Source organism: Pongo abelii, chromosome 16, assembly GCF_028885655.2.
Source record: "Pongo abelii isolate AG06213 chromosome 16, NHGRI_mPonAbe1-v2.0_pri, whole genome shotgun sequence".
Taxonomy (NCBI): domain Eukaryota; kingdom Metazoa; phylum Chordata; class Mammalia; order Primates; family Hominidae; genus Pongo; species Pongo abelii.
Genome location: NC_072001.2, coordinates 25212566 through 25224662, shown reverse-complemented (window position 1 = coordinate 25224662; position 12097 = coordinate 25212566). Strand labels below are relative to the sequence as shown.

The following is a 12097-nucleotide window of genomic DNA, read 5'->3' as shown; positions in this document are numbered from 1 at the left end:
GGAAGGTGGGAGGAGGGTAAAGATCAAAAAAATACGTATCAGGTCCTACGCTTATTACCTGAGTGATGAAATAATCTGTAAGCCAAGCCCCAACGACATGCAGTTTACCCATGTAACAAACCTGCACATGTATCCCCGAACCCAAAATGCAAATTGGAAAGAAAAAAAAGACATTTCCTGCCTAATAGTTTCATTCTAAATTTTCTTCTTCTAAGGGTAAACACGTTTATATTGATGTTATGTACTCCCTATATCCAAGAATCATCCAGAAATTTTTAAACATGAATTTAAAGGACACTTAGCATTTCAAATCCCTATAGAACAAAAGGACAAGTAAAATAACATTCCTTAACACAGGTTATTCATTAACTAACTTTGAAGCCCTTCTAAATCTATGGAAACATGTTCCATTATCCAAATTCAGAAATACTCAAAATTGATCTTGAATTTCAGGGGACAAGATGTCTACGGTTTTCATTGTACCAACTACTCTATGGTTTGACCAAATTTTCTAGAAGACAATCTGACCTCAGTAACAAAAGTCAGTGCAACATAGATTAATAGATCCAAATGTCTCCAACTGTTTTCCAAAAAATAGAACACACCTGACCTACTGTATGTGCTTCAGAGTGAGGCCTGTTTCAGAGCCACTGCAACATGACAGAAGAAGGATTTGACCCAAAATGTACGCTGGAGAACTCAGGTCCAAAATGGCAGGAAAAGGGCCAGGAAGCCCTCAAAATGTGGAAGAGGTCTTAGGTAGGTGTTAGATAGCAGATGCAAAACGAGAGATGAAAGCCCAGGGCGTGAAGATGAAGGCAGGCCACTCTGAAGGCAATGGCTGCTTGGGGTGGGGGAGCTGGGTGTGTGAGATCTGTGGGGCCCAGAGAGGTTTGCCTAGGACCTCTGTATACAAACCTTACTCTCTTCTGGGCTAACAGTGAATAGTTTGAACATGAATAGGTTGAATTAAGCTTTTGAATTAAATTATTACTAAAAATGATAATAATAATAGGCTACAACACTTTTTGAATGCCAACTAGTAGCTCAACATGGAGCTCAGTACTTCTATATGATCTTCTTGGTTCTCACAAGCAGCATGATTAATATTAATAGACTATTCTAAAGATAAGAAAATTGAGGCTTAGAGGTATTAAGTAATTTGTCTAAAATTTTAGAACTAGGAAGTGGCAAAGCTGAGCTTTGAACATGGATCCATCTGATGTGAAAGCCTGTGCTCATAAACATCTTGTGAACTATAACCTGTTCACCTGTGAACTATAACCTGTTCACCTGAATTGGAAGAGTCCTTCCTGGACTGGTGCGCAGATCTCTGGGCATGCCAGCTGGAGTGGTGCTCTCATGGTCCTGTGGTATTCATGGCACATGAGAAAGCTTCCAACCCATCCATCTCCCCATTATGCCAGAGGCTGCATCCAGCTGCAATGAGGTCTGGTTAAGCTTGATGATGATGGTCAGACTGCTCATAGAGAGGAGAAGCAAGGTGAGGACCTGTTACATAAGGATGAGTGGGAGCAAAATGAACAGGAACATCTGAGGATAAAATAACAGAGTTGAAAGCATCCAGGTCTTAAAATGGCTCCTAATAGGGCTTTTCCTACTTCAAAAAGGATGGTCAGAGTATCTTGCCCAGTTGATTGTCCCTTCTGGGTTGAAAAGTCTAACACTTTTCAGAAAGAGGGTTAGGCTGCCCCTCAGGGAAGCCTGGGGAAGGCAAGCATCTGAACTGGCTTCCTTAAGGTTACACCTCATGAAGAATCCATTGTTCCTCAACTCCCCACACTTTAGACTACTCAAGTTGGAGAATTATTGAACATCTTGGAAAACCACAATTCATACAATGTTACAGGACAAGCAAAGTTAATGCAATAATAATAAGCTCAGCTCCCTCTTGATTTTTTTTTTTTTTTTTTTGGGACAGAGTCTCACTCTGTCACCTAGGCTGGAATGCAGTGGCATGATCTCGACTCACTAAAACCTCCACCTCCTGGGTTCAAGTGATTCTCCTGCCTCAGCCTCTCGAGTAGCTGGGATTGGCTAATTTTTGTATTTTTAGTAGAGACAGGGTTTCACCATGTTGGCCAGGCTGGTCTCTATGTCCTGGCCTCATGATCCATCTGCCTCGGCCTCCCAAAGTGCTGGGATTACAGGCATGAGCCACTGTGCCCAGCCCCTTTTGATTTTCAAGAAAATATAAGTAATTATGATAGATTAACATATTCTGCTGAGGACCCAAATAAAAACATGAAGGTTGGAAACTGAGGCAAGAATGCATCCCATAGTTGTAGTCAGAAATCCTTCCTGTTGGTTTGTGCACAAAAATTGCCTCTTTCAATTAATGCCCACATCAACATGTTTCAGAATTTTCTTTGTTAGAAAGCAGCAACTTTGTTGGGTTGGTTTTGTTGACATTAGCTTCAGTCACAAATGAAAATTCTTTGTTTTGTTCTAGTTGAAAACATATTATATCCCTATAGTTTCCAGAACTTTTTTTAAATCAACAGAATGAAATTTTATAAAATTGTATTCTGACTTATCAATATGAATAAAACCAATGCTACATGTACCTGCACTATTGGATACAGGTCCTAAAGGAAGCAGCTGGATAAATTGTCCCAGTTTAGTGCTCACATGCTGAAACTGCCTGATACTTATCATTAGGATACTGCAGCATAACAACGAATAGAATGAGAAGTGAGACAAAAGAGCCTTTCCCAGTGTCAAGGTAACTGAATCAATATGCTCAGTTTGGTTCCCCTAATTGCCAAGGTTAGTATGGATAAAAGAGAAAAATATTAAGAGGCAATTAGGGAGAGTGAAATAAGCTATAAAGAAGATATACAGAAAAAAATTAAAGAAATCCAACATGATGTATAAATAAAATAGCCAAGAAGATAAACATCATATAGTTCTCCTCAAAGAATCATGATTACTCTCATACCCACAATTATATGAGGAGGTGCTAGGTATTGGGTAGTAAAGACACACAAGAATAGTCCTGATCGATCCCATAAGCTCCTGGAATATATGCTGAGGACTTTAGCAACTTGGGAGTGCTCTAGGTGGTGCAATTATCACTCTGGCATACTCCTTCATATTTACCCAAAGGATTTGAAGACTTAGGTCCACACAAAAAGTTGCACATAGATGTTCGTAGCAGCTTTATTTAAAATTGCCAAAACTTGGAAGCAAGCAAGATGTCCTTAGGTCATGATGGGTGGATAAATAAAGTGTGGTACATCCAGACAATGGAATGTTATTCAGAGCTAAAAAGAAATGAGCTGTTAAGCCATGAAAAGACAAGAAGGAAAGTTAAATGCATATTACTAAATGAAAGAGGCCAATGTGAAAAGACCACATACTGTACTATTCCAATTATAAGACATTCTGGAAAATTCAAAACTATGGAGACAGGAATAAGATCAGTGATTTCCAGGGGCTGGGGGAGAAGAAGGGATGAACAAGTGGAGCACAGAGGAATTTTAGGGCAGTGGAACTACTCTGTATGATACCATAATGATGGATACACGTCATTACACCTTGTCCAAACCCACAGAATGTACAACACCAAGAACCAAGAATGAGCACTAATATAAACTATGGACTCTGGATGACTATAATGCATCAATTTAGGTTCATAAATTGTAACAACTGTACCACTGTGATGGAGGAAGTTAATAATGGGGGAAGCTACGCATGTGTGGGGGTTGGAGTATATGGAAAATCTCTTTGCTTTCCCCTCAGTTTTGCTGTGAACCTAAAACTATTCTTAAAAACTTAAGACTTAAATAGAGCAATCAACTGGGAATCAGTGAAGCCTGAAGGTTGTATGTGATATCAGCAAAGACAGATGCCTTAACGGAGAGACCAGGGAAAGAGACAAAGATAAGGAAAAAAACAAATAGAAAAATGTCAGATATAAATACTACCTTCTTAGCATTTACATAAACTGTAAATGGAATAGACATACCAATTAAAGGGCAGATATGGGCTAAATGGATTTTTTAAATGTGATTCAACTGTATGCTGTCTACAAGAGCTTACTGCTGTCACATTAGATTGAAAGACCCAAATAGATTGAAAGGAAAAAGATGGAAAAAGGTAGACCACACAAATAGTAACAACAACAACAAAAAAAAGAGCTGGAGTAACTATGCTAATATCAGACAAAACTGACCTTAAGACAAAAATTGTTTTTAGGGTCAAAGAAGGACATTTTATTATGATTTCATATAAATGAAATCAATAACAAATTCAGGGAGATAAATCAGCATCTATACTTGCTAAAATACATTATCTAAAATTTCTAATTTTTTACAAAAATTATAAGATAGGCAAAAAATAAAGGAAAGTGTGACCCCTGCTCTGGGGTAAAAACTGCCAATAGAAACTATCTGTGAGGGGAGGCTGGATGCTGAAGTTAGGAAAGACTTCAAAGCAGAATTTTAAATATGTTCAGAGAATTAAAGAATCATGTTTTAAAAATTGAAAAATGATAACAATGATGCATTAAGTAGAGAATATCACAAGGAGATAAAAATTATTTTTAAGACAACAGAATGGAAATTCTGGAATTGAACAATACAAGTGAAATGAAAAATTTATTAGAGGGACTCAATATAATATTTGAGATGACATAAAAATTACTTATGAAAAATTAAAACAGATCAATAGAAATTATTCAATCTGAAGAACACAGAAGAAAAAAGAATGAAGAAAAATGAATAAAGTATCAAAACCTATGGGACACAATCAAGCAAACCAGCATGTCTATAATAGGAATCCCAGAAAAGGAAGAGAATAATTAAAAAAAAAAAAGAGAAAGAATAATATATGTGAAAAACAGCAACCAAAAACTATCCAAATACCCAAAATTAATTTCAAAATTAATCTAAAGATCTTAAAAGCTAAAACTTTTAAAAACATACACATAAGTAGGAGAAACACAAAAAGATCCACACCTAGATGCATAATAGTCACACTATTGAAAGACAAAGTAAAGCCTCAAAAGCAGTAACAGAAAAATGACTCAATTTGCATAGGGGGAAAACAATGATTAACAGCTAATTTCTCATAAGAAGCAATGGAGACCCGAAGTCAGAATGACAGATTTGGACTGGTGAAAGAAAAAAAAAACTATCAAGGATTCTATATAAGTGAAACAAAACTATACTTTAAAAAGACAAAATAAAGGCATTCACATATAAACAAAGAGAGAATCTGTTTCCAACAGATTTGCTTTACAAGATATACTAAAGGAAATTCTTCAGGCTGACATCATGTGGCAACTTAAATCCATACAAAGAAGTAAAGAATTGTAGGAAAGATACACACAAACACACTCACACACACAAACTGACCCTCAAACATTGTGGGTTTTAGGGGCACCAGCCCCCTACAAAGTGGAAAATCCGCATATAGATTTTGACTCCCCCAAATCTTAACTACTAACAGCCTACTATTGACTGGGAGCCTTACCAATAACATAAACAGTCAATTAACACATATTTCATTTTCTTTTGTTTTGTTTTGATACATGGTCTTGCTCTGTCATCCAGGCTGGTGTACAGTGGCACAATCGCGGCTCACTGCAGTCTCAACCTCCCAGGAGCATAGTGCTCCTAGTGCTCCTCCCACATCAGCCTCCCGAGTAGCTGGGACTACAGGCATGCACCACCATGCCAGCTAATTTTTCAATATTTTTATAGAGATGAAGTCTCACTATGTTACCCAGGCTGGTCTCAAACTCCTGGAACATGTATTTTGTATGTTATATGTCTTATACACTGTATTCTTACAATAAAGTAAGCTACAGAAAAGAAAATGTTATTAAGCCAATCATAAGAAACAAAAACTACATTTACAGTACTGTACTGTATTTATCGATACCATAAGTTTACATAATCTGTTTACAAGGTGAATCATCTGTCAGAAATAGGCAACTGCAGCTGCAGACTGCAATCTATGGTACATATCAAGCAATCCAACTTTCTCCTGTAATATTATGACTTTTCTCTGCTTCTTTAGAGCACTTCCAGCATCACTAATGGCACTTGCTATGGGTCCCATGTGTCATTCAAGGTTTAAGCATTGCAGTAAACACAAGAAACACACGGGAATTGAGAGATCACTTTTTACTGCAATAGGCAATTTACTGAAGGGATTAATCACTCATGGAGATGATCAGCACCACATGGCATCTTAAGTAGATCCTCACTCACTGCAATAGCAACAGGAGGTGGCTGTGAAATTATTACAGTAGCACAGTATGTACCACAGTTAACTTTACACAGTTATGATTGAATGCTGCATCTTAACATTTGTTTACATTTCCCTTGGCTGTGAATGGTACCATGTACTATCTGCGTTTGTGTAAGCTTTGATACATTTTAACTTTTTATAATAGATTTATGTATATTTTATAGGAGTAAATAAGATAGACTAGTATCTACAAAAATTTTATGCATTCATGACATACCTTTTGTGGTTTTTTGTTTGGGGGGTGTGTGTGTGTGTGTGTGTGTGTGTGTGTGTGTGTGTGTGTGTTTCTGGTCTCTCCCATGTGCTTTTTTTGGCCCCTGGCCACTCACAACCCACCATCATTTTTTTTTAATAACTGATTCAAAGGACAATTTTTTTAACTTTTAAGTTCAGGGGTACATGTGCAGGTTTGTTATATAGGTAGACTCATGTCACAGGAGTCTGTTGTACAGATTATTTTGTCACCCAGGTATTAAGCCTGGCACCCATTACTTGTTTTTCCCGAACCTCTCCCTCCTCCCACCTTTCATCCTCCAGTAGGCCCCAGTGTCTGTTGTTCCCCTCTTTGTGTCCATGTGTTCTCATCATTCAGCTCCCACTTATAAGTGAAAACATGTGGTATTTGGTTTTCTGTTCCTGTGTTAGTTTGCTAAACATAATGGCCTCTGGCTCCATCCATGTTTCTGCAAAAGATATTACCTCATTCTTTTTAATGGCTGCATACTGTTCCATGGTGTATATGTACCACTTTTCTTTATCCAGTCTAACATTGAAGGACATTTAGATCGATTCCATGTCTTTGCTATGGTGAATAATGCTGCAATGAACACACATGTGCATATGTCTTTACAGTACAAGAATTTATATTCCTTTTGGTATATACCCAGTAATGGGATTTCCTGAGTCAAATGGCAATTCAGTTTTTAGCTCTTTAAGGAATCACCACACTGCTTTCTACAATGGTTGAACTAATTTACACTTCTGCCAGCAGTGTATAAGTGATCCCTTTTCTCTGCAACTTCATTAGCATGTGTTATTTGTTGACTCTTTAATAATAGCTATATGACTGCTGTGAGATGGCATTGCATTGTAGTTTTGATTTACATTTCTCTAATGATTGGTGATATTGAGCTTTTATCACACGATTATTGGCTGCATGTATGTCTTCTTTTGAAAGCATTCATGTCCTTTGCTCACTTTTTAATGCAGCTGTTTGGCTTCTTTTTCTTGTAAATTTGTTTAAGTTCCTTATAGACATTGGTTCCTATTAGACCTTTGTCAGAGATGCATAATTTGCTAAATTTTTTTCCCATTCTGTAGATTGTCTGTTTACTCTGTTGATAGTTCCTTTTGCTGTGCAGAAGCTCTTTAGTTTAATAGATCCCATTTGTCAATTTTTGTTTTTGTTGCAATTGCTTTTGGCACCTTTGTCATGAAATTTTTGCCCATGCCTATGTGCAGAATGGTATTGCCTAGATTGTCTTCCAGGGTTTTATAGTTTGGGGTTTATGTTTAAGTCTTTAATCCATCTTGAGTTGATTTTTGTATATGGTATAGGGAAGGAGTCCCATTTCAATCTTCTGCATGTGGGTAGCCAGCTCTCCCAGCACCATTTATTGAGTAGAGAGTGCCTTCCCCACTGCTTGTTTTGGTCAGCTTTGTCGAAGATCAGATGGTCATAGGTGTACAGCCTTATTTCTGGACTCTCTGTTCTGTTCCATTGGTCTGTGTGACATACCTAACTTTGACTTAATTTTTTTCAATATTTCTAAGCTATGCAGTTCATCTGTGTTTTTTCAAATTATCACAAATCTCCAAAAAAATTTCCCATACATTTATTGGAAAAGATCTCCATATAAGTAGACCCATGCAGTTCAAATCCTTGTTGTTCAAGGGTCAATTGTATGTCTTTTTTTATCATTTTTCTTTTTTCTCTTAATATAAAATACATTGCATAAAATAATTGAAATGATAAAACTATTATATATGTTAGGCATATAACGTAGAAGTACAACATATGTGACCATCAAAGCACAAACAAGGGAGGACAAATGGAGCTCTACTGGAACACGATGTCTGTATTTTCCACGAGATAAGTTAGTATTGATCCAGCACAGATCATATTAAACTAAGATATACAGTTTAACCCTTAGAGCAATCAATAATAAAATGACTCAAAAACACAGTTTTAAAAATAGAAACAAAGAAGAGGATTAGTATACAATAAAATATAATTTAACACAGTAAGAAAGCAGTAAAAGATAAAGAGAGGAAAAAATATATGAGATATAGTGAAAATAGCAAAGTAGCAGACACGAAGCCAAGCATATGAATAACTGTATTAAATGGGAGTGGATTGAATATTTCAATTAAAATGTAGAAATTGTCAGGCTAGATTTTATCATTTTTAAAATGATAACTCATGCAAACAGTAAACAAAAGTGGGCTGAAGTGGCTATACCAGTATCAGGCAAATAGACCCTAAGACAAAAATATTACCAGAGAAAAAGAGATATTTAGTAATGATAAAGTTCAATTCATTTGGATGATGTAATAATTATAAAAGTATATACACTTAACAACTGATCCTCAAGATACATGAAGCAAAAGCTGACACACTTGAAGGGAAAAATACCCAATCCAACAAAATAGTTGAAGACTGCAATACCCCACTTTCAATAACTGATAGAACAGTTTCACAGAATATCACTAATAATGTGCAAGAGACAAACAGAACTGTTAACAAGCAAGACAAATGTGACATTCATAGAATGCTCCACAAAACAGCAGCAGAATACTCATCACAAGTAGAATATTCTCCAAGACAGATCAAATGCTAGACCATAAAACAAGTCTTAATAAAATTAAAAGGACTGCAATTGTGCAACGTATGTCCTGTGACCACAACTGAATTAAATTAAAAGTCAAAAACATAAAGAAACATGGGCAATCCACAAATATTTGGAGCCTTCAAAACATACTTTGAAATAACCCATAAGTCAAAAAAAGAAATTATGTGGAAAATTAGAAAATATTTCTAGCTTAATGAAAATGAAAGCACGTTACATGTTAAATTGAAGAAATGCGAAGAAGTGGTGCTGGGGGAATGGTTTGAGGAGTAGTCTCTTTCTGTGTTAGTAAACCTTTCCACCTGAGGAGGACACAAATTTATAAATGAAGCCTCAAGATTTTGTGAGTAATTTTGTAACAACAATTGTAATGGAAACAATACATATTACTGATGTAGTCTTTTCTGTGATAACAGAAATGTTACTCAAATATCACACAAAATGAAACAGATCATCAAGGTCACACTACCTCATAAACTTGCTGTTATAAGTAATTTAGCTCCAAACTCAACTTATAGTAAATTACATTTTATAGAAAATGAAATTAGAATGAGTTTACAAACCACAAAGATAATTCAAGAAAAAAAAAACAAATATGCAGTGCTATCAGAAATCTCTCAGTGGCTAAGGTAAAGCTGGTTAACTTAAAATAGTCCAATTACAACCTCCATTGTTTTCCACTTAGAGAATATAAGGAAAGATTAATAGACGTAGGCTTTCTTCATTCACCAAATAAAACATGAAATACAAAAATCAGGTAAAATGCCATATGGCAAAAGTTCTAAAATCTTACCTCCATCAGAACAAAGAGCGCTGCAAAAAACAGAAGCGTTGCCCATTCCACTCTGTGTAGAATTATCTCAAAATCATGAATATCAGCTAAAATTAGCAACCAGATGGCACCCAGAATAGCAATCCATCCTGAAAATAAGTAAATAGACATAGAGATGTAGTTCCACTGTTAACACACCGATTCATTTTTTTATCCTCTGGCTGCCTTTTTCTTTATCAAGAATAATTGTCATACTACAAACCGCATATATGTAAAATGCATATAATTTCTATTTGGTTATGTGTATACTCATGAAACCAACACTGTAATCAAGATAATGAACATGCTCATTGACCCTAGAAGTTTATTCATGCCTATGTTCTTGTACCTCCTCTAGCTCCTCTTGTCAACTCCCATACTCCCAGTAAACCATTCATCTCTTTTCTTTCACTATAGATTGGCTTAAATTTTCTATAAATTCAGGTTTTCTGTAAATTGCATCATAGTTTTTTGTTGTTGTTGTTTTGGGGGTCTTTTTGAGACATAGTTTTGCTGTCGCCCAAGCTGGGCTGCAGTTTGGCTCACTGCAACTTCCACCTCCCGGGCTCAAGCTGGGGAGCCTCAGCTTCCCAAGTAGCTGGGATTACAGGCGTGCACCACCACACCCAGTTAACTTTTTGTATTTTTAGTAGAGATGAGTTTTCACTATGTTGACCAGGCTGGTCTTGAACTCTTGCCCTCAAGTGATCTGCCCACCTCAGCCTCCCAAACTGCTGGGATTACAGGCATGAGCCACCACGCCCTGCCAGTTGTATTTTTTGTCTGACTGTTTCTCAATAGACAGATCATCCAGACAAAAAAAATTAATATTCAGCATAATCATGTTAAGATCCTTCACTGTTGGCCGGGCCCGATGGCTCGCGCCTGTAATCCCAGCACTTTGGCAGGCCCAGGCAGGCAGATCACCTGAGGTCAGGAGTTGGAGACCATCCTGACCAACATGGAGAAACCTCGTCTCTACTAAAAATACAAAATTAGCCGGATGTGGTAGCACATGCCTGTACTCCCAGCTACTTGGGAGGCTGAGGCAGGAGAATTGCTTGAACCTGGGAGGCAGAGGTTGCGGTGAGCCGAGATTGCGCCATTGCACTCCAGCCTGGGCAACAAGAGCAAAACTCCGTCTCAAAAACAAAAAAAAAAGATCCTTCGCTGTTGGTGTGTGAGTCAGTAGTTCATCCTTTTTTAATGTGTAGTAGTATGCTAGTGTGTGGATATATTACAATGTACATACCATTCACCTATTGATGGACACGTGGATTGTTTCCAGTGTCTGGCTACTTCAAATAAACATGCTATGAACATTCATACACAAGTTTTTGTATGTACATATGCTTTCAGTTCCCTTGGCTAAATACCTAGGAATGAGATGGTTGGATATATGATAGCTTAATACTATGCAATGTTATATGCAACATTTATGCTTTAGGAAACTGCAAAACTATTTTCCAAAATAATTTTATCATTTTACAATCCCACCAGCAGTGTATGAGAATTCCAGTTCTTCCACATCCTCACCAACATTTGATCAGCCTTTCTGATTTTAGACATTCCAGTGGATGTGTAGTGGGATCTTATTGTGGTTTCCAATTGCATTTCTCTCATGACTAATGACATTGAGCATTTTTTTTTTTTTTTTTGAGATGGAGTCTCGCTCTGTGGCCCAGGCTGGGTGCAGTGGTGCAATCTCGGCTCACTGCAACCTCCATCTCCCAGGTTCAAGTGATGCTCCTGCCTCAGCCTCCCGAGTAGCTGGGATTACAAGTGTGCACCACCATGCCCAGCTAATTTTTGTATTTTCAGTAGAGACGGGGTTTCGCCATGTTGGCCAGGCTGGTCACGAACTCCTGACCTCAAGTGATCCACCTGCCTTGGCTTCCCAAAGTGCTGGAATTACAGGCACAAGCCACCATGCCCAGCCGACACTGAGCATCTTTTACTTATTTGACATCCATATATCTTCTTTCATAAAGTTTTTGTTTAAATGTTCTGGTTATTTTTTTCCTTACTTGTTAGAGCAAATGAAACCCAAAATAAGTAAAAGAAATAATAAAGACTGGAGTAGAAATCAATGAAATAGAAAATGGAAAAAAATGTTAGAGAAAAGCAATGATACCAAAACTTGGTTCTTTCAAAA

General features: G+C 37.1%; 1 protein-coding gene across 2 annotated transcripts in view; it reads right to left on the bottom strand.

Moving 5' to 3' along the window:
- Positions 1-12097, bottom strand: part of OCA2 (OCA2 melanosomal transmembrane protein) — a 353285-nt gene that overhangs the window by 167912 nt on the left and 173276 nt on the right. For both annotated transcript variants that reach the window (NM_001131493.2, XM_054531033.1), the window contains 1 exon segment: positions 9925-10052. In NM_001131493.2, coding sequence (NP_001124965.2) covers positions 9925-10052 — 128 coding nt within the window.